At 42.5% G+C, this 23,450-nt stretch overlaps 1 protein-coding gene across 1 annotated transcript; it reads left to right on the forward strand.

Annotated features, from left to right (window-relative positions):
* The first annotated feature begins 528 nt into the window (after positions 1-528).
* Positions 529-20,982, forward strand: lratb.1 (lecithin retinol acyltransferase b, tandem duplicate 1). The gene is made up of 20 exons (XM_037112609.1): positions 529-904; positions 1,563-1,663; positions 2,124-2,193; positions 2,346-2,476; positions 2,842-2,930; positions 3,023-3,122; positions 3,304-3,347; positions 3,462-3,539; positions 3,671-3,867; positions 5,337-5,401; positions 5,553-5,659; positions 5,752-5,854; positions 6,475-6,574; positions 7,126-7,165; positions 7,263-7,314; positions 7,988-8,096; positions 10,230-10,313; positions 11,194-11,311; positions 15,299-15,389; positions 16,604-20,982. Exons 1-20 carry the CDS (start codon positions 652-654, stop codon positions 16,676-16,678), a joined length of 2,007 nt encoding a protein of 668 aa, XP_036968504.1. The 5' UTR covers positions 529-651; the 3' UTR covers positions 16,679-20,982.
* The last annotated feature ends 2,468 nt before the right edge of the window (positions 20,983-23,450 follow it).

Genomic DNA, 23,450 nt, shown 5'->3' on the forward strand with positions numbered 1-23,450 from the left:
GCTCCACCTCAACAATAAATCACCTGTAATTAATTCAAACTTCTGCTACATTTCATGTTGATTTTAAAACACTTTCCCTTTAGTTTATAATGCACATGTACATGACCTCGAGCCGAGTCGATCTGAGAGCAGATATTGTTACTTTTAAACATAAAATTTAAAAACCTTTCTATTCAGTCTGAGTTTATTGGAGTGTCTTATAATGTTAGAATCTTTTTAAATACTTTAATTTATGTATTATAGCACTATATTGTTTTTACTATATTTTATATAGATTTTTACTGTTGTTCTTCTTCTTATTGTTATTATAGTAAATTTTACTAACTGTTAGATGTGATGTTTTATTTCTATCATAGCTTTTTAAATATTTTATTATTTAACTATTAATTTTAATGCAGTTGGTGTTTTGTTTTGTTTTTTCAATCACTTATAAAGCATTTTGATTTGTTTGAAGGCTGCTGTGTAAATAAAGTTTGATTGATTGAACCAACAGTTAACGCGGGACTCCCGGATGGATGGGACCGTTCCGTGACGTGTTTCCGGTCGGACTGTTTTTGTGGATGGACCGGCCCGTGTACCTTGAACTTGTCAGGGAGGATTCATCCGTCTCTTCTCTTCTGTTTTTACAATTTAAACACTTTTAATTAAAACATGTCTAATTTGACGAACGTGCTCCGTCACGCGCCCTCGGCCTTCAGGCGGTTGTCGCGCGGCGGAAGTTCAGAAAACAGCGTCAGTTTGTGTTTAAACTTCAGGTTTGTGCGGGTTAGCTCGTCTGCTAGGCTGTCACCGAGTCCTCCACATCTAAACAAAACCAGCTCCAGGTGTTATACGAGCTCCGCCAAGACGAAACCGGTCCGGATCGGCTGTGCCTCCGGGTTCTGGGGGGACACAGCCACCTCAGGTGGGGAAGCTAGCCGAGTAGCATTAGCTTCAGCATGCTAAAAACACACATTTCAACAGGTGTTTCGTCCTGTTTCCAACTTCTCTGTGGCTGAGTTGTTTAATGTTGAGTTATCAGAGGAGGTTCGGCTCATCAGCTTCAACATGTGGTGGTTTAAAAATACATCAAAAGCTAATTTAATATACAATTTAAGACCAAACAAGCTGTTTTTGTGTGTGTGTACAGCTTCCTGTTGTTGGCACCTTTAAAGTCGTAGAAGAAGAACTCAGTTCTTCTTCTTCTTCTTCTTCTTCTTCTTCTTCTTCTTCTTCTTCTTCAGAAAAAGCAGAAATACCACTGTGTGGAAATACTGTGTTAGAAATGCAATAATCAAAAGTGTATGCATCTATGTATAAAATAATAAAAGTATCCAAAGAAATGTACTCATCACGTTACATTTGATAATAATAAATATTATATTGTTGAGTTATTTATGTGTTAATGTGTTAAAGTTAAAGATTGAACTTCTTACACAACAGAAGTAAACTAATAACTAATATAGTCAAACTGGAGTAAAAGTAAAGGTATCATGTTTAAATAAGTTGTCACCCATATGAATTCTTAAAGTATCTGATATTAACTGTACTTGAGTATAAAAAGTAACTGTGTGTGTTTTCAGTGCCTCAGCTGATCTACAGCGGGAAGCTGGACTTCCTGGTGTTTGACTACCTCAGTGAGATCACCATGTCTCTGCTCACCGCCGCCAAGTCCAAGATGCCTGTGAGTCTTTACACGTTTAATAATGTGACGTTGGTCAAGTTACTTTTAAGTAAAATACAGATAAAAGTTCAGAAAAACCAAACAGAAAACACGAAAATAAGAAGAACTGATGAGAGGAAGGGTAAGAAAAGGGTTTGGAGTCATTGTTTTTGTGTCATCAGGTCTAAGAAAATGTCTGTGAGTCAGAACAATATGTGGGTCAGCTGATCTTATCGGACACTGATGAGTCTGATATGTTTTGATGGGAAAACTTAAATATAGAAAAAGATTCTTGGAAAATCAGCGTTTTTGTGGCGTGATGTCATTTTTTGACGTCAGGTTTATTGTTACAGGATGAAATGTCCTGCCTCCATCACTGAAGGGTTGTTGCAAATAAACAATGTGTGTATAAATGAACTCGGCCTGCAGGGGGCAGTGCAGCTCCTCTGTAATGACTCCTTATGTCCTCGTCCTCTGGTAGAATCTGGGTTACGCTCCAGACTTCGTCCAGGCGGCTCTCGCTCCGTTCATCAACGACATCCACAAGAAAGGTGAGTCGGTGTCAGGAAACCCCCTTTAAAGAACAGACGTCTTTGTCTCTCCTGTGTGTTTCTGAGTGTTGTGTTGGGTGGTGATTTGTTTCTGTGTTGAAGTGTGAAACAGGAAGTGGTCCGCGGGCAGTAACTGTCCAGGTGTGTTGCAGGTATCCGTGTGGTCAGTAACGCAGGAGGTGTGAACCCTCTGGCCTGTGCTGAAGCCATACAGGAAGTCATTAAGAAGGCCGGCCTGGACCTTAAGGTCGCCGTGGTGACCGGGGATGACCTCATGCCCCATGTAAGATCTCTATAGCAACAGCATGACATCATCATTTACAGTACCTGCAGTAAACATGATGGACATTTGTTATTTGAATTTCCTGCCTCCTCCTCCCTTGCTTCCTCTCCTCCTTTGCTTCCTTGCCTCTCTTGCTTCCTCTCCTCTTCTTATTACCTCTCCTCTCTTGTTCTCTCTCCTCTCCTTGCTTCCTCTCCTGCCCTTCTTGTATCTCCTCCTCTGATCTCCTTGTTTCTTCACCTTGTTTACTCTCCTCCTGTCGTTATGTCCCTCCTTTGTTTCATTTCCTCTCCTTGCTGTTTCCTCTTCTCATCTGTCTCTACTCTTTCGATTCCTCCTCTCCTTGTCTCCTTGTCTCCTCTCAGAGAAGCAGCCTGTCTGAAGTAAAGATGGTGGCTGACGACAGCAGGCAGCCGTTACCGAAAACACTCCACAGTATGAACGCTTACCTCGGGTACACACACACACACACACACACACACACACACACACACACACACACTCAGAGTGTGTAGCATGATGTCACCTCTCATGTTCTGTGTTCAGGGCTCTTCCTATTCGTCGTTGTCTGGACCTCGGGGCCGACATCGTGGTGACCGGGCGCTGTGTGGACAGCGCCGTGGCTCTGGGGCCGCTCATGCACAGCGTATGTTTCATACACAGTTATTTATATGACATCAAAAACACCTCAGAGGGCTTTTAATAACCTTTGATTGATGTTTGGTTGTGTGTATGTTGGTTCGGCTCTTTTCTTCTGAATGTTAAAGGACATGTTACAGAGGTAGATGTTAATGAGGAAGATAAATTCTGTCTTTTATCTGCTGCAGTTCGGATGGAAGAGAACAGACTACGATCTGCTGGCTGCTGGGAGGTAACAAGACTCTTCTGCTTCTTCCTTCTGCTTCATGTTCTTCTTCTCCTTCTTCTTCTTCTTCTTCTTCTTTTTGAATGAACACATGTTAACGTGTGTGTGTGTGTGTGTCAGTCTTGCAGGTCACCTGATCGAGTGTGGAGCTCAGAGTACTGGAGGAATCTTCACCGACTGGCACAAAGTTCCTGACTGGTGAGACAGAAGACGACCTGGAAACGTTTTAGACAGCTAGCTTGTCAGTCTCCAGGTCTTCTGGGTTTTCACTTCATCTTCAGTGTCACGTGAAGCAGAAACTTCTCTCTCTCTCTCTCTCTGGCTCTCAGGGACAACATGGGGTTCCCGGTGGTCGAGTGTTCGAGCGACGGCTCCTTCGTTCTCTCCAAACCGCCCAAAACCGGCGGCCTCGTCTCCTTCGGCACGGTGGCCGAGCAGCTGGTGTACGAGATCGGCGACCCGCAGCGATACCTGCTGCCTGACGTCACCTGTGACTTCAGCCAGGTGGTCATCAAGGAAGTACCAGGTACAACACACGCACACACGCACACACACACACACACACGCACACACACACACACACACACACACACACACAGAGTCAGTGTTGAGGACGTGACCATCGGCTGAACTGAAGACTGTTTTTATAACCCTCAAACATTCACCCGGCGACCTTAAACAAATGCGTCTGGAGCTGTGTTTGGACCCGGCCTGAACCCGGCTGCCTCCTCTGAACCTACAATAAACTCTTAATCAGCTATTAGTGTTTTATTCTCCTTTTTTTTTTTTTAAATTAAACATGAATCCATCAGCCCAGATTGAACCCGTCTCGAGCTGTGCTGCAGCCTCTCACCCTCACATGAACTCCAGAACCTTCACTGAACTCTTCCTCACTGATAACACACCGCCTTCTTCCTCGTTGGTAATTAATTCAGGGCGTTTTTTTTTTGTTTTTTTTGCTGTGTTGGTGGACGGAGGTCGTCATTTACCCTCCGACTGTCCTGCTTGAATAAATAATTGTCCAAGTGATGTATGTTATGTTTACGATGTGGAGAAAGTCCTGAATATTTCACAACCTCCAACAGAAACAGGAACTCTTATTTGACCCAGTTCTCAACAGGATATATTCATCCTACATCCTCCTACACAAAGACAAGATGCACAGAGTTATAGATTATCTAAGGGAGGAAGGAAGGAAGGAAGGAAGGAAGGAAGGAAGGAAGAAGGAAGGACGGAGCAGCTAACAGGAGATGCTAACAGGAGCAGCTAACAGCTGATTCAGCTAATATCAACATTTGTTTCCACTGAGTTGAATAGTTTCCAGTATCAAACTTTAACACTTTTGCTGCAGCTTGCATCAACAGTCAAATCTGAACTCATCGATGTGAAACACATATTTCAAAAACTCTTTTTCGTGACGACTGTCCGGGCAAAATAAAAAGTAATGCTAGTTTTAGTGGCGGACTGAAGTGAACTCTCTCCTGCTTCAGATGTTATCTGGTCTGCAGCAGCCCTGGTTACACAATGTGGGAGTTCTGCATCGACTCTGGACCAGAATGTCCCATTTCAAAGACGGATGTGAACTTTTAGCAGCTGTTGTTGCCAAAAATGTAAATATTTCAGTCTAATTGAGCCTCAGCTGAACTCTTCAGCCTGGTCTGACCACTTCATGACCCCAGTGCTCTCATCAGAAGTTTATTTTTCAACATGAAGGAGGCGGGGATGTGAACCGAGCATGAACCGGTGGTGAGTCAGTAGTCCGGTTCAAACAGGGGTCAGTTTAAGTGCTGTGTGATGCTTTCAGCACACTGAAGGAGACGTCAGGAGGTGAAAGATGGAGGTGGATGACATCGCAGTGACTTCTTCAGATGTCGACCACCAATCAGACACCCAAAGAGATTCAGAGATATCCTCACATCAGAGAGTCAACCAGGGTTTGGTGACAAACTGCTCATGGAAACGTTGGTGTGTAAACTTCCTCCTCTGTGTTTTCAGGTGTTGAAGGAGGTGCTGTCAGAGTGACGGGGGCTAAAGGCTTCGCTCCTTCACACGACTACAAGGTAAACATCAACATGACGGGTCCCGTCCCATTCCTGTGAACGCCTCCATGGAATTTGCTTCATATTCGCAGCAAATGTCCACTTAGACTCGAGGACGGACTGATGAGATTTTGGCGGTCACAGGTCAAAAGTCGTCCTCTCGTCTCTCCAGGTGTGTGCTACGTACATGGATGGCTTCAGAGCGACGGCAGTTTGTCCGGTTGGAGGCCCGAGAGCGGCGGAAAAGGCGCGACGAACCGCGGACAGCATCATCAAACGGTGAGTCGGCGAGGAAAGACTGTGTGTGAGTGGACGTCGTCTGTATGTAAACCTTGTGGATTTAAACCACAGCTGTGTGTGTGTGTGTTCAGGACGAAGCGTATATTCAAGCAGTTGGGGTTGGAAGAGTTCAGCTCCGTCAACGTCCAGGTCCTCGGAGCTGAGGACACGTACGGCGCCAACGCTCGCACCAAGGTAACTGACTGTAACCAGAAGTAGGTCAGTGTCGGTCTTAAGCCTGTTTCACGCCTCTGAACTCACCCCATCGTCCCTCCGTCCATCCTCTATCAAAAGCAGGTCAGAGTCGGAGTTAAGCCTGTTTCACGCCTTCAACCTCCCACGCCGTTCTGTTTCTCTCTAACCTTTTCCTCTGAGTCTTCTTTCCCTGCTTCACCTTTCTTCTCCTCCTCTCCTTTCAGCCTTTCCTGTTTTCTCTTCATTAAAATGTCTAAAAACAACTCGATCTTTGTTCTACATGTTGAGCTCTTTCTCCCAAATGTTTCCAGCAATGTTCAAACCAGAGAAAGTTTACTCGAGGTCTCGGAGCGTTTTGTTCGGTCAGCTGTAACTTCCAGGGTTCGTAGCTGCGTTTCCGTAAACGTTTTGAGCGAATTAATTAGGTTACGTAAGCTACGTCACCAATGGACGTGGAAGTAAACGGCGGCTGGAGAGCGAGACTAAACACGAATTAAAAGTCTCTGAGCTCTCCTCCTGCAGACGCTGACCTGACTCTGGGTGTCTGCCCCTCCAGAAGGTCTGGATCTGCACCTGACATGGACGTGTGTGTTTACTTTATCGTCTGTTTGTGTCGTCAGGGCTCCAGAGAGGCGGTGATCTGGATGGCCGTCCACCACAAACAGAAGAAAGCTCTTGAACTCTTCGCCAGAGAAGTAGCTCCTGCAGGGACCGGCATGGGTACGAAAAAACACAATACGCAATACTTCGGCTCATTTACGTCCAAAGTTTATGAAATTGACGGCTGAATTTTGAAAGCAACACCCCTAAATATCACTCTTAAAGGGCCAGTCACAGCTGCAGGGATCCAGACTCTGGTGAGTTAGATGAGCTGGAGTTTTGAATCCTTGGTGCAGCTCGCTCCACTTCAAGTGGTTTATTAATATCTCTACTTCCCTATCACACACACACACACACACACACACACACACACACACACACAGACACACAGTAAAGAGGGAGTGTTGGTCAGCTGGTTGCCGTCTGTGTGTCTCTGCAGATAAGGAGGGTCGTGACCTCCTCAACCAGATTTGTTTTTTTTTTGTTTATGGTGACAAGTTCAGATCTACCACACACACACACACACACACACACACACACACACTATGAACTCTGTGTGACTCTGGCTGATTCATGCTGTCTTTTGGACAATCTCAGAACTGCAAACGCTGCAACTTTATTTCTTACGTTCTTATTTCCACCTCGACCACCTTTCTCACTTCCTGTCTCAGCTCCTGGACTCACCGGTATCGTGGGCGGCCGACCCCGAGTGTGAGTTCATTATTTTACATTAACACCTACATTTATTCACAACCCGTCTGTGTTTTGTTTTGTTTATCTTGTTCATTCTGTCTCTGCTGTTCTCCAGGTCTCCTGTGTTGAAGCCGTTTTTCTTCTTGCATCCGAAATCGCAACTCCAAGTGAGTTTTAGCTGCAAAATGTCTACAGAAAAAAGAAGAAGAAGTTTAATGAGTCACAAAGTATAAAAAGGCTGCATTGACCAGAATTTACTGAACGTCTGCTAAGTTTTTTTGTCAAGTTTCTTAAAGAAACAGTTCTCCCAAAATCATAAACCCAGTCTTCATCTCCTCCCTCCAGTTGATATCAAGTCAGGTGAAGTGTCGTCCACAGAGCAGTTCAGGAGCTTCACAGTAAAACAGAGTTGCAGCGTTCTGCTAAACAACAGAAGAAGAAAGATCCCAGATTGATTTGATCACTTCGGGGGCGATCGGGTCCATGCTAGCACTTTTAGCTTAGCGGCTACAGTGAAGATTTCAACGTGGGAGTAAACGACATCTTTTCAAATGAGTTTGGGTCATTTTATGGTTTTTCATTTAGATATTTTTTATGGTCTGTGATCAGTTCTAGGCAGGAAAGCTAATTTAGTCCGTTAACACCAAAATCATGCTACATCATGACGGTACTGGCGACGCGAGCAGTTTCACAAAATCTTTCCTACATTTTTTTCGGGATATCTTTGTGTTTTTACAGAGAATGTCACATTTGACACGTCTTTTGTTAAATGACATAATCAAGCTAATCGAGAGAAAGAGTTGTTTTGTTAACGACGGTATCTGACGATTTCCTCTGCAGGTGGACGTTCATGTCGGTGGAGAGCAGGTGGAGTCTCTCACAGAGGCGGAGCCGGACACACCTGAGCGCGACGCCCCTCCCACCTCGTCGGACGACGTACCTGACGCAGGTAAACAAGCACAGAACAATGAGAGTCAGGTTAACCCCTCTGTTGCTATGGTTACCTGTAGTTTCCAAGGGTCCTTGACAAGACTCAAAATGTCTTCAAGGGGTTGCAGAGGTTCTTTAAGGAGCTTAAGGGGTCCTTGACAAGGCTTCAAGGATCTTTGAGGGGACACAAATGGTCCTTGAGGTTCTTCCAGGAGATCTTGACGAGACTTAAACGTTTCTTTAGCAGCTCGTCGATGGACACAAATGGCTCTTGAGGAGTTTTGTGGTCCTTATGTCAGACTGAGAAAACTTTGAAAAGATTTCAAGGATCCTTGAGCAACTTTTGGGAATCCATGAAGGGGTTCTTTAGGATAGCTGAAATAGTCTTTGAGGGGACTTCAAGGAGCATGAACTGTACTTGAGTCGAGACAAATGGTTCTTTAGGGGTTCCGGAGAGTCTTAAGTGGACTGAAATGGTTCTTGAGGGTGTTTTAAGGGTCCATGAAGAGGTTTCTGGAGCTCCTGAGGTTAGTCCAACATTCTTGAGGGCATTGAATGGGTCTCTGAAGAAGTGTCTGGAGTCATGTAGCAAACATTCAAGTGTTCATGGAGAAAAAAAGAGAGAATTATTAGACTTATTGACAGATGAAGGATGATGTTTGTAGTTACGGATGTCCGCCTACAGAGGGCGACACCTTCCTCACAGTTTACCTTCATTAAACAAACATAGAAACCAAATCCTCCTCAGTACTGAGTGTGTGTGTGTGTGTGTGTGTGTGTGTGTGTGTGTCCTGACACACGCAGGCTGTGCCACTCTTTATTCCTTCCCCTCTTTTCACTGACGCTGCATTCACATCCACAACAATCACACAAACACAACGGAGCTCAGGAAACTCCTCGAACGCTCCCAGAGACGCCCGACAAAACATTACTGACGTTCTTCTGACACGGCAGAGAAAACTTATTCATTCAAACAACTGAAGGAGAAGAAGAAAAGACGGCAGTGGAAAGATAACAGAGTATATTTAAGTACATTTTAGTACATTTACTCGAGTCCTGTACTTAATTTGACATAATTATTTCTTTCTTTTTCTTCTCAGCTACAATTCAGAGGCAAATATTACACTTTTTACTCCATAACATCAATTTAATAACTTCATTTACTTTGCTGATTCTGATTAATATCACAAAACATTATCACCAAATAAATTATGATGTAAGATTAGAAGTGAGAATAAAGTTTATTGATCCCTGAGGGGAGAAATGACAACTTACCAAAACAGATAAAGTACAAACAGCCGTTAAAACACAGTGTCACAATTACCAGCTGTGACATTAAGATTATGAATAAATTAATCATCAATAATTATAATGCAGTAATATAAAATATATGATTCCGTATATATTTGTATGAGTGCTTTTACATTCACCAGTAACTATATTTTGATGCCAATACTTGAGCTTTAAATGCAGGAATGAGTCTTTCTTCCCCCACTGCAAATAAAACAAGTGGCCACACACACACACACACACACACACACACACACACACACACACACACACACACACACACACTGAGTCCTGGCCTTCACATTCCAGGCTGAAAACAGGAAAGCCTCTCCGAACACAAAGACCAAACCAGAGAGAATAAAAACATTCAAATGGAAGAAAGAACAGACGGAGCTGCTGCTTTTAATATTTATCACCTGGACTTAATTAGCAAAACAACTTCGGCTGAGTTCATCCAACTGTTCCACTTTTTAATTGGAGCTTCACACAGGACACGCTGAGCTTTAAGAAGTGAACAGAGAATTAATTTTTTTAAAAGTCCTCCTGAAAGCTATTAAGACAACAAATGGGAGAAAGGGATGCAGAGAAATATCCAACTCAGACATTTTCTGACAAAATTCATGAACTTAAGTCCTTCACAACCCACTGATAACAACCACAGCTTCATTCTTGAACGCACCACAAAAATGATAATGAGCACAGATGGAGGAAGGAATCTCATTATCCTGCCTGACAATCAAATATACCGTAAAACTGGGTCCAAACTGAAAGGCCTGGTTCTGTGTTTGCTCCAGTATTTTATCACCGTCAGCCGAGCCAAATAAACATGCTTGAAGTCTGTTTGTGTGTCCGGTGTGTGCAGAGCTGCCCAGTGGACCCCACAGCTACAGACTGGAGGAACTGGCCTACACAAGGAGCGGAGACAAAGGGAACTCTGCCAACATCGGTGAGAAACGAGAACAAAAGCATGAGCTTTACATCTCAAACGCATGTTAAGAATTCACTCGACATTTTGTTAAATATGCTTATTTGCTTTCTTGTAGAGATTTTCCAGAGAACATCGATAAGATTCCTACATCTTTCTGTTAAAGCCAGTTAGCATAGCTTAGCATTCAGGCTGGAAAAGTTGGGGGAAACACTTGTAAAGCTCACTAATGAACAATTTATAGCCAAGTGAAACACGCATCATCATGTGGGCTGTAACACTTTGAAGCCTCTCATCATCGCCATCTTGTTTTTCAACCAGAAGTGACTATATATGGACGAGAGCTTAGGAGGAAATCCTGATTGAATCTGACTGAGAACACCAGGAGAAGCAACTTCTCAGTTACAAACTAGCCTCCTTCTAAAGCATGTTCTACTTTATCGTCTGTTTTAACCTAAATGGGTCCATTAATTACAAAATGGACACCACCCTGTGTTGAAGAAGACTTGAAACTAGAGATTAAGACCATAAACTCTTCAAGAAACTGTTTCCTTGTGTATAAATCAAGTCAGAAATAGCCTAATTTTCTCATCAGCTTAAATAAAATCCTGCTGGCCTTCAGAAAGAGGTTTTAAAGTACCTTGACAGCAGCTTTACTCCTCAAACCCGGAGGCTTCGTCTATACCTTATACAGTCAGTGGTTACTTCTCTTGTAATGAAAATAAGCTTAATTCCCAAAATGTGAGGCTCAAGACAGGTGACAGGTTTTTAAATAACTGCTTTAAACAATGTTATTAACACACGGAAGCCTTAAAATAAAGCTGCTGTTCATTGAATTAAAGGTGGATAACTGTTGTGTTTTGCGTCACTCTCACAGTTTTCATTCTCTTCTTTTCTTCAGGAGTGATCGCTCGTCATCCGCTCTTCTTCCCCTACCTGAAAAAACACCTGACTTCTTCTGTGGTGGAGGAATACTTCTCCCACCTCATCCAGCCCGGGGTGAAAAACGCTGTCACACGGTGAGTAGAGGGATAAAAAAATAAATAAAATTTAGGATGTGTTTGAGGAATTGATGAGCACCTTCCAACCAGCATTTCAACACACACACACACAACACGTGTGCACACACACACACACACACACACACAACACGTGTGCACACACACACACACACACACACACAGCATGAAGCAGCAGCGATTAGCAGCTGTGGTTGGTGTAATCACTGTCAGACGTCGGCCTTCAGCAACAAGACACAACAGGGCGAAAACAAGATGCGCAATCTGATGAGTCATAATCGAGCTGGACACACACACACACACACACACACACACACACACACACACACACACACACACACACACACACACACACACACAGCTAGCATGATACAGTTGGAAAACCACCCTGACCTCCTCATGTTTGTTTTCTTCTTATTCTTCTTTACTTAGTATTTAACTATTGAGCACGACAGTACGCACTTTATATTAAACTTTTTTTTTATTTCAACTTACATTTTCTCTTTATGACTAACTTCTGTTTCTCTTTATCCTCAACAACCTTGATTTATTGGTTATAATATATAATAACTTAAACCAAGGTCAAGTCACAACCTAAACCGGAGGGTATCAAGACCTGAATGATCCACATTCACATGAAAACACCCACAGAAGACGAATCATACGTTGGTGTGGTGATACTGGCCTATCGCAGATGTATCGCGTCAGTGTAAATGTGTCAGATATCAGCCAATATATATTATATTTGCTCCCTAATATCTGCATTGGTATTGGCCCTAAATGATGTGTATCGGTCAGGTTCCTATGCTCCTCGATCAGCCAGAACATTGAAACCACTGACAGCTGAAGAGAATAACTTTAATCGTCTTGATTCAATGCTGGATTCTGCTGGGAAACTTTGGGTCCTGGCATTCATGTGGATACAACTTGATGGGAACCACCCACTCAAAAAGACTTGCAGACCAAGTTCACCCTTTGATGGCTGTATGAGGACAATTCAAGATTCAAGAGGGTTTATTGTCATTCCAGCTAAAACTCAGTACACAGTGCAATGAAATCACCACATTCCCCAAGACAACATGGAACAACAACAATATAACAAATGCTACATGTAACTGCTAAGTACTGTGCAAAAACTTCTCAGGAATGATCTGATGATCTGAGGAATGTGACAAAGCACTCAAGGCGTTGGCCCTCTGTCGTGCATCCATGAGACGTCCGTCAACAAGTCCGATCCACTGAGGCCTCAAGTCTCAGCCTACAGCACTCAGAGCATCTGACATCAACACCCTGGTACCAGAGAGAGAGGTCCGGTGTCCATGGACATAGTTAGGCCTCCGTGGATCAGACTCGTTCAGGGATGTTTGTGTAGTCGGGGAAGTTTGGAGGCTAGGTCGACATTTTCTGCAGGTGTTTTCTGCTGCGTCAGGGAGGTGACTCTCGTCCTGCCTCATAGAAACAAGTACAGACGATATCAAACAACATTTTTATACAGTGACGTCCCCGCGGTCATAGTTTTCACCTGTCTTCAAATAAAATCTGAAGTCCTCGTTGTCCAAGTCACGAGACAGAGACTTTCAAAAAGTGGTCTTGAGACAAAGACTGATCCTAAGTAAGAACATATATAATCTCAAGTCATGATAACAATGATCGCCCAGCCCAAAGATGAATCAGTGGAAATACAAAGTGTGTTATACTTCTGAAGGTCAGTACACATCACAGGCCTTTCTCTCTTTGATTGCAACACACAAAGCTGTTTGTTATATTGTGTTCAGCAGCGTTACTAGAGGGAATCTAAAATCCTCCCTAAACCATGTTTACTGTCTTCGTTTACAATCCCCACAAATACCACACTGACAAAGATTTAACAGAGTGCTGAAGACACTGCAGGACGGCTGCGGTTCAAACCATCATTCTGTACTCAGAAAGAAAAACCACAACTGACTGAGAGAAACCAGGAACACGACATCCACTGAAACCAAGACACAACACCGTAAACATTACTGACTGTCATTACCCTCCTCAAAGGTCGTGACACAGCCGTGTAGACACAATACGAGCCAACGCTTCAAACATCCGGAGGCTCAGGATGTTCAGTTTGTCTCCAAACAACAGTATCGATTCTCCCAACAACCCATAAACAAAGAAAAGCTTCTGCAGCATCACAGATACTTCAAAGGCAGCTGGCAGAAGGTGAAGCACTGATGAGCTGTCAGAGAAAACACACTGTACAACTTACCTTGTGTTATTTGAAAGATAAATGTATTTCTGAATTCAAATGAATGAACAGACGAGACCTTTGTTCTGTATGTTGTTGAGTTGTGTTCTCACAACCATGTTCAAACCAAAGAAATCCACAAGTTTATTTAAAGTTGAGTTTCAGTTGTTTATCTGTCTCTACTTCTGGAACAGAGAAGTTGCCAACAAGACTAAATCTGAGGTAAATCTGTCTTGTCTGTGAAGATTTCTGCCGGGGTCTCGTCTGATGGGTTTTCATCTGCGATGATGGTTGTTTGACAGCGAGAGGAGGCTGGACCTTCCTGGTCCGTGTGAGCCAAGATAGTAAAGTAAATTCAGCTGTTTATTACCAAGAGGGATGTTTTCTCCTCTTGGATGATTTGATTGATTTGTTGGTTGGATGTTTTTTATGGTTTGGTTGATTGGGTTGGTTGGTTGGTTGGTTGAATACTATCTTGGACAATTGCATGAATCTTGGTAGAAAAAACTGTGACATTTAAAGAGGCTTTAAATGATTTATCAGATATTGGATTAGGCTCAGTTTAATTAAAAGGAATTGGCAGGAATTGGCAGAGGTATGTGCTGTACTGAATCCCAATCTAGTTTTGAAACAAGAAGTAGGAGAAGTAAAATCAGATGAAAACAGATGAAACATCCATGGAAATTGGACATTTTGCTGCATAAGGATCCGTCAATAGCGGCTGTAGCCCAGTGTCTAATAATTGGAAGGTCACTGGTTCGAGTCCTGGCTCCCCCTAGCTGCATGTCGAAGTGTCCTTGGGCAACCCCACACTGCTCCTGATGTGCTGGTTGGCACCTTGCATGGCTGCCACCACCATTAGAGTACGAATGTATGAATTACTGTAAGTCACTTTGGACAAAAGCATCTGATAAATGCCCCAACATGTAAAATGTAAATGAATCTAAACCAAAATGTGAGATGCTGAGAGATTCCACCCCCCTCTACCTGTGAACTCTTTCTACTAGTTTACCTGTCACATGAAAGTCTAACAAAAAGTAATTGTCACCAAGAAAATGTAAATTCAGACATCTGATATCCTGAAGTTTCCGCTAGAAGCTGCTACTGAGCAAAAGTTTGGACTTGAAGATGCTGAAGCTGCAGAAGCTACCACACAGGACAAACAGCTCCACAGTGAAGCAGCTGAGGGTCCGTAGGTGTTAATCTGCAGGTACGATGGAGGATTTTTGGAAGCGGTTGAACACGTGCGTGGCCGGCGTAAATGTCTGAGCGATGACTCAGCGCGCGGCGTGTTGTTGATTAGCGTAATGAAGAGGTGGAGGCCGTAAAGCTCGCCGACCTGCGTCTCCTCTCACACCCCGAAACGCCTCCCTGCCGCCGCAGTCGCTTCATTAGTGCACCTCCAGCACTCGTTAAAGCTGCAGGAGGCCCACACACACACACACACACATCAAGAACACACACTGTCGGATCAAAAGCTGCACACACATACACTTTACTCACAACCCACGTGGGTCCATAAAAAATACTGCACACACACATTAACGTGTGATTGTGAGCAATAAACCACCAAACGAACACATGGTGCCAGGCTGTGTGTGTGTGTGTGTGTGTGTGTGTGTGTGTGTGTGTGTGTGTGTGTGTGTGTGTGTGTGTGTGTGTGTGTGTGTGTGTGTGTGTGTGTGTGAACCACATTCATTAGTCTTGTGTGAGGGTTTGCGTTGCCGTGGTTACAAGTGTTTTTTTTTTTTCCTTCTTGTGGTTTGTAGATACAGTCTGCCGGGGATCCATGGCCTCAACTTTGTCCTGCAGAGTTCACTGGGAGGGGGAGGGGTGGCATCGCTACGAAGTGACCCTCAGGTAACACACACACACACACACACACACACACACACACACACACACACACACACACACACACACACTGACATTTAACTCTTTCTCAACTCCGTAATTTCTTTCCAGTAAGTCTTCTTCCTCTTTCCGGCGTCTCTTTCGTCACCTCGTCTCTCCCTCGGTGTCGACATCCAAACAGACACACATTCACAGAACAACTCAAAGTTTAATCATGCTAAACGTGTCAGAAATGACATGACAGAACTTTACAGTTGCTTCTCTCGTCCTGTTGTATTTGAAATGTGACTCTGTGATGCGACTCTTTATAAAGCGTCTGATTAAATGTTGATTGAATAAGCAAAACATTGGTGGACGAGTGATGTCGGTGTATGAATGAACACCAGGGCAACAACACAAACAGTGCATAACTACTGAATAGACCTACAGAACAGGATGTGGGTGGTTATTTACAATATCTGTATTATAGCTCCAATAAGCTATCAATCAGTCGATCGGCTGATTAGTTGTGTTTTTTGTCAACATATCTGCACAGTTCTTGGTAGATTTACGTTTAGTTTTTCAGTTTAGTTGTTCCTTTTAAATTGCAGCGTTTCACATCCTCGACAAATAAATGTTCATCCTGATTCTGACGTCACAAGTAGCTGCAACGATTAGTCGAGTAATCAATTAGAAGATTACACCAAACTGTCAAACATTTTCTGGTTCCAGCATTTTAAATGTGACGATTTGCTGCTTTTCTTTGTCATTTATGTCAGAAAATGAAGAGTGTGGGGGATTTTTGACTGTCGCTCGGACAAAAGAAGCAATTTGAAGACGTCCCAAAGAGCATTTCTCTCAATTTTATCAACTTAATCGTGTCATTAAAATACATCGTAAAGCTTCAAACTTTAAATATAAAGTGAGAAAGGAATAAGAAAAAGCCTCGTCCTTCGTCAGAAAGCAGCCGACCCGGACGTTTCCTCAATGCTCTTTCACCTCCTTCTTTATAACCTCCTTTCACCCTCCTCCTCCTCCTTCTTCTCTCCATCTCTTGTTCAGACGCTCCAATAAAGTTTTTTACCGCCTCGCTGGAATCCACAACACATCAAAGACGCACAAACTGCAGCACACTCTCAACGTGCTAACACACACACTTCACACTCGAGGACGTGAAGTTGCAGAGACTGAGTGTTTTTTAATCCCTCAGTTGTTTGACGGTCTTCCTCCTGGTTCCTCAGGGTAAAGCCTTCGGTCAGATGCTGCTGGACCTGAAGCTGCGAGGACTCCCCGACCTCAAGTCTCTGGTGGACTGAACAACAAAGAGTGAGAGACGCTGAGAGAAAGACGAGACTTGCAAACATTTAATGACGAGAAATGAAAGTGAAGAAAACATCCAGTGAGACAGAAAGAAACATTTAAAGATGAATTCATGTTCTTTCATTCAGACTCTGAGCATTTTATCAACCAAAAGAGAGCATTCAGGAACAAAACAGCATGACGTGTTAAATACGCTTCAACAGGAGGCAAAACAGCAAATGTCTGAAGTCACCAAACCCTCAATATGACGTCAAATCCCACATTTCCCTCCTCACAGCTGCATTTATGACAAAAGTCTCACACAACACCGTAAAACAAAAACAAAACAGGGCGTGGGAACTTTATTATTATTTCAGTCACAACATGGGTCTGACTTCTGTTTCTCTTTGAGGCACATCAGTCACATTTTTTTGACCAGATCTTGACTTATCAAAAATCTGAAACGTCTCGTTCGAAAAGTAAAACTTCATCCCATCAGAAATCTGCAGCACTGTGCAGAAACAACAGTGTAAAGATCGTCTCTGAGGGATAATTCCGTTGATCTGCTGACTAAAAGGAAAGAAACCAGAGCTGTCAGATTATCAGACGAGTCCAGTCGAACTCATGTAGAAGGTGATTGGTGAAGGAATCACTCAGATTGTCTTCAGTTAACATCCATCACAGTTTACTGACCTGCTTCGACTTTCATTACCTGCACAGACAACATGCAGCCTTCGCTCGCCATTTTCTCCCGCTTTAAATTCAAAATGTTGTCACATTGGCGATCCTGTGTTCTGGCTGTAGATTAAAAGTCATTTCAGAGCTGAGAAAGACAGATTTTGCGATATTTTCTAGCCAGATCATCCACCCCCGGCTCCAGGGAACATTTTTTGGGGGGGTAAATGTGCAACATCCTCACCATCTGGTCTCAAACAGACTTGAGCGCCGTACCAGCTCGAGCTCTTGGAGGAGCCGTGGTTTGGGTTTCCCTCGGAGGGTAAACAAAGCATCCGCCACGGTCACGAGTCGCTCCGGTCCGACATCAGAGACACATGCTCGCAGGCCTCAGGTTTTCAGCTCGTTCACCTCAACGCGACCCGGCTCCGATGTTCGCCGCCCCGCAGGAATGTGTGTCTCCTTCCACCAAAACCGAGTCTCTGGCTTCCAGTCTGTTTATCCATAATTGCAAACAGACCGAAGCCGCAGTCAGAGTCACTCCACAGCTTCCGTCGTGGCTGAAAACTCATCCACCTCCTCTGAATCATATTCCCCTCTCCCAGATGTTTGTTTTCATCGGTAAAGAAGTAAAAATGCCACCTGACTCTTTGGGTTAGACCCTGTGGATTTCTTCTCTACCATGAGTCAGTTCTTCTGCTCCAGGAAAATCGTGTTGTTGCTCCGACCGTCAACTTTGACCGCTTTGGGACTTTATTTTTCAGGCAAATCAGAATTGTGAGTCTGTTAAATATAAAAAATCGTTGAGTTTGAGCCCAAACACAGAAATGAACCACATTATTGCAATCAGCCCAGACGAATGACTAAACGATGGTCTTCTGAGTGTTTCACACACAATAACATGATAGATTAAAGCAATAAAAATGCTTCCAAACAGGAATTGAAAACAGAGTTGCATGAGTATAAATCAGACCAATTATAGAGGAATCACATGGGAAAAATAACTATCCATCAGCCTGTCGCCGGGAATTTAAAGACGACACTGAAGTGGTCAGAGTTGCAGAAGGAGGTGTTTGTAATGAGAGTCGTAAATTTCAGCTAATTTCCTGTTTTTTCAGAATCCCAAATTGAATAAAGACAAAAGCTCGGACGTCAACGCTCGGCACTGAAAGGTTAAACAGCGCTCACGTCTTAATGATGAAGATGAGGTCTGAGAAAACAGCCTCACATCTGTCCTACATATTGCCACTTCTAAAAAAAAAAAAAAAAACAGACCGTGTGAATTCTCTGCAAGACTGTGAATAACACTTTATCATCGAGGAAGAACGATTTCCAGCTAATTCTTCATTCAGCCCCAAAATCAACAGGAATTGTTTGATGTTGACCCAAAGCTCTGAGTGTGTTGAAATGGATATCTGAGCAATTGTTCCTCATTTTGAACAGATTTTAGTCGTCTTGGATGCTCTCTTTTGTCTAGATAAACATCAGACTTCCCTTCTTTTGGCTGAAGGTTTGTTGTGGAGACTTTTAATGTCCGTCTCAACCTCCTGACCTCCGTTAAAAATGTCTTTGATGTAGCAGACGAGGCCAGAATGAAAGTCAGCAGCATTAAGATGTAAATTATGCAGAATGATGTGATGCTTTGTCAAGTAGACTCGTGCTACTGAGGTATTAATCAAAGTTATTAGAATCTCTTAAAATCTGTTTTCAGTACAACTCTTCATCCACGAGTTACATTGATGGATGTCCTTTCCTGTTTAATATTAGAACTCATTTTTACTTTATTCAACTTTATTATCGAGAGTTAAACAGGAAAGTACGAAAACATCTGTAGATTTATTCTCTCAGGAAAATGAAATGTAACAGAGAGTAAATCAGAATAATGATAAATATAGGGTTGGTGTATTATAAAGTTACACTGTCTCAGTTTGAAGAGTAACTACATGAACCAGTTTTGTAAAAGCACAGAAGACCGTTACATTTCAGTCCAGCAGTTATTGAGAGAAACCAAGAAGTTTTTCGTTTGGCAAAAAGCAAAGGTCCAAGCATTGATCCTTGTGGAACACCAGATAGTTTGTCTTCATTTGAGTAGTTTTTAAACAAACAGCTCAAAGAACGAACGCTCCAAAGTTGCAGCAGAACAGGTTCTGCAAATGAAGACCGTGAACGACCGTCCCAGATTTCATAGGAATCCATCCAGTAGCTGCTGAGATATTTAAGTCCCAACACTTTGGGTGTTTAGTGAATAAATAAAGGTCCGGGCATTGAGCCGTGGGGAACACCTGAGTTTTTCTTCATTTTACTAGATTACAGCTAAAGAATAAAGCAGAAAGGAAACTTTGATTGTTTGAAGCAGTTCAGTTCTCTGATCAAACCCTGAAGTATCAATCACGATAAAATTTTCGATCTGTTTGTTATTTTAAGGCAATCAAGACCATAAATGTCCATCCCAGATATAATACAGCTTGAGGTGTTTCAGTCTGGGCACTTTGGTTTTACGCCCAACTGGCAACACCCAACAGAGAAACCATTGCACCTTGTGAGTTTGTCTTAATTTTAGTAGATTAAAATAAACAAAAAACAACTTGAATGCTACAAATTCCCTAAAGTTTAAAGAACTATGTTGGTTCTTTTGTTAATTCTTAAGCAAAGGTCTGAGAATTGACCCTTGTGGAGCACCATCGAGTTTTTCTTAATTTGTAGGGAGAACTAAAACAAACAAGTTGAGGCAGTCCAGGTTCTTTGGTTTGCTCTGGTCGGACTCTACAAAAATAAATCAAGGGAACACCTCATGTCCATTATTTACTTTAAGGTAATGAACTACAGGAACGTCCCAGAGATCACAAGGATCCATCCAGTGGTTGTTGAGATATTTCAGTCTGGACACTTGGTGTTGCCAGTTGGGCGATAAACCAAAGTTCTGAGATTTGAGCCTTCTGGGACACCAGAGAATATTTTTAAAAATAACAGAAAAAACAATTGTGAACTCTTGACATTCAAACTCAGCAGAACTTGTTTTACTGTGTTGTTTTCAGACACTAAAGATTTTGAGTCTGTGCCAGATTTCAGGATTGAAAAAAAAGGAAGCGATGATAAAAACAGTATTTAGGACGTATATAGGACGAAACTGCTAAGTTGAGTTGAAGTGCCTTGCTCATGAGCAGCTCATTGTTCTTATTCCTTTAGATGTTCCAGCTCGAGCAGGATTTAAACCACTGACTCCTTTTATTGCCTTTTCTGCCAAAGTGAAAACAGACAAACTGTTTCTCAGTTTCTGTTGATGTTTACGAGGCACAACATGTTTGCAGGAATCTTCTTATTTTTTGAACCACAAGTGCTTTTTTTTCTACCATCGTGTTCTTTATTAAAGGGAGAACCACTTAGATTTTAATATTTTGTGACACATTAATCACAGATGATTAAATCCATAGAATCAGAAGTCTGTTTTGATCGAAGCTCTTATGTTTCTTTATTTTAACTATGAGTGACTTCGGCATGTTTAACAAACACTTCACTAAAGTTTGAAGTTTGATTTTTATGCTTTCCATAAATCATGAAATGCATTTTAACAGTGAGCTGATTTCTGTATGATTTTTGTAGATACCTAACTGAAGAGATGAATAAATATTTTTATGAGCAAAGCAAAGCTTCTGTTTTACGTTGTGCGTCGGCGTTTATTTGTGTTAATGACGACATGAAAACATTTGTTTGCTCGTTTATAGTAACAGCATTTTTTTCTTGATCAAGTTAACTTGTATATAGGTCAACTTTTGTGCAATCTCACAATGTTTATAAATATTTTTATAAGAGTTAAAACAGAAAAATGAAACTGTATATATAGAAATAAATGTTGTATTCATAATTATATGTATTTTGCAAAACAAATATATTAGGTTCACTCATTAACAGACTAATCTGTTAATTCAGCAGCACAATAAACCACCAAAACACTCAAATGAACATATACACACGACCTCACATGTATAAATTCAATCTATACATTTCATTTATAACATTTTCTTTGACCAAGAAAAACTAAACCTACATATACATCTGTTAGAGCTCTGAGATGAACAGTTCCTTCAGCGAACAAACAAACTTTGTTCACCACAGACGGCGGCATCACTGACAAACCGAACATTCATCACATGCAGACAGCATGGGAACGTGTGTGTGTGTCCGTGTGTGTGTCCGTGTGTGTGTGTGTGTGTGTGTCCGTGTGTGTGTGTGTGTGTGTGTGTGTGTGTTCATTAATCAGTGTGAGTGCTGCAGATTGTCTGTTGAGTCGTTTGTCAGTCCGAGCGGCACAAAGGAGACGTGCTGACACGTTCGGCGTCTCTCCGTGACGTCGAGGATAAAGGGAGACAAACGACACGTCCGTCACTTTTCACTTCTTTTTTACGCCTCTTTGTTTTTTTTTTTCTGCTCTCTGTTCTTGTCCGAACACACAACAACACGTCAAGACTCCCCGACTGAGTTCTTGACTTTGTGACTTTTATATTAAAAAGTGTTGTTAACAAGATCTGTGGACCAAATAACATCTAGATGTGAAGAACTGCATTAATACTACACAGACTCTAACAAATTTCAACCCAGTCAAGTGAAACATAAACTGGTGAGACTGAATAGAGACGACATTTATCTCAGCGAGCCTAATTTAAAGAATGAACTTAATAAGCACGGCGACAGGATTTCACAAGGTTGCATGAATTTGAGTCGAAGTTTAAACAATATTTTTAAAGACGATCCTTCATGAGAACTGGGAGGTCTGTCTCATGTATGATGTTACTTAATAATATTCTGAAAATAACAAATGTTTCCACACTTTATTAGTTTCATTTTGTAGGTAAACATTTTCTAATCAGTATATTAACTATAAATCCTTTAAAAGTTGCAGTAAGTTGTTCTATTTCATTTCCTACAGTGCTGAATTAAAGCTTTTTCTGTCTGATACCTATTGAGCCTGTTTTTCACTGGCTTCAGGTGGAGAACGTGACGTACATTTAACATTTCTGTTAGTTTCCCGTGTTGCTGTGAAAGAAGGTTGTCAGTCCACACACATCAGATGTTTTCAGCTCTTTGCCGGAGGCTGAACAAGAAAAACGTTAACGGTCCCGAATCACAAAGATGGAGGATTTAATGTGAGGACAAAAACCTGCGATCACCTGTGAGAAGGATGCTAATTTAGTTTTTGTTTCTAATTATCTGCAAGTTTTATCCTTTTTAAAAAAAAAGAGTCCCACATCCCCTCCCCGAACGGCTGGAGAGCATTAACACACACACACACACACACACACACACACACACACACACACACTCAGCAGTCAGATCTTGTCACTCAGCTTCATTCACCTTTTCACTGCAGCTCAGTCGGGGTCACTTCAACACATTCAGCAGCTGAAGTCTCATCTTTCAGCAGGAGTCAGGCTGCCTCAGCAGGGGGTGACGGCTCAGTGTGTGTGTGTGTGTGTGTGTGTTGTGTTTCCATAATCTTCCCTTAATCCTAAAATCCTCTTCTTCTCTGTAAAGGAGATGGAGAATGAATGAGTGAGTGACGGAAATGAGAAAGCAGCTTCACTCCTCAGTGTAACAAGCCGGTGAATTACCCATCATGCTCGGGCTGTGGCGCCCCTCCAGCAGCATTCAGACACCCGGCGGAGTTGGACGGGCGTTAAAGCTGCAGATGATGAGCCCGAGACTGAAAGCACTTTATTACAGGGTCTCATTTAGATTCCTGAGGTGTGTCAAGACTCAGAGAAAGATGATGGTGAAAGAATCTCTTCATCATCTTTAGCCAGATTGTGATCAAGCACATTGATTTTCAGGTCATCACTGATTCTTCTACAACTTAATGTGTTTGTTTGTTTGCCTACTATCTTTGCGGCGGTGCACGATGATGCAGCAGTCGGTAGCTCCTCCATATATCACTACATTCAGCTGCAGCTTTACTCCTGAAACCATCGTCATCACTGGAGGAGGAAGCGGGTGTTTTGGATTAAGAGCAGCAGACTTTTGAGACCATCACGGCCCACGGCGTCTTTCAACCATCTAACCTGGCCGGCTGGACCCCCCCGGGGAGGAGGAGAGTTGGAATAAGAGCCGTGCTAGTCCAGC

Source organism: Acanthopagrus latus, chromosome 10 (assembly GCF_904848185.1).
Source record: "Acanthopagrus latus isolate v.2019 chromosome 10, fAcaLat1.1, whole genome shotgun sequence".
NCBI lineage: Eukaryota > Metazoa > Chordata > Actinopteri > Spariformes > Sparidae > Acanthopagrus > Acanthopagrus latus.

Excerpts from the sequence above, each read along its gene's own strand:
- lratb.1 (XM_037112609.1), top strand. The coding sequence starts at position 652 with ATGTCTAATTTGACGAACGTGCTCCGTCACGCGCCCTCGGCCTTCAGG. Across the intron at positions 905-1,562 it reads GGGGGACACAGCCACCTCAG|TGCCTCAGCTGATCTACAGC; the intron begins GTGGGGAAGCTA and ends GTGTGTTTTCAG. Across the intron at positions 3,868-5,336 it reads GGTCATCAAGGAAGTACCAG|GTGTTGAAGGAGGTGCTGTC; the intron begins GTACAACACACG and ends CTGTGTTTTCAG.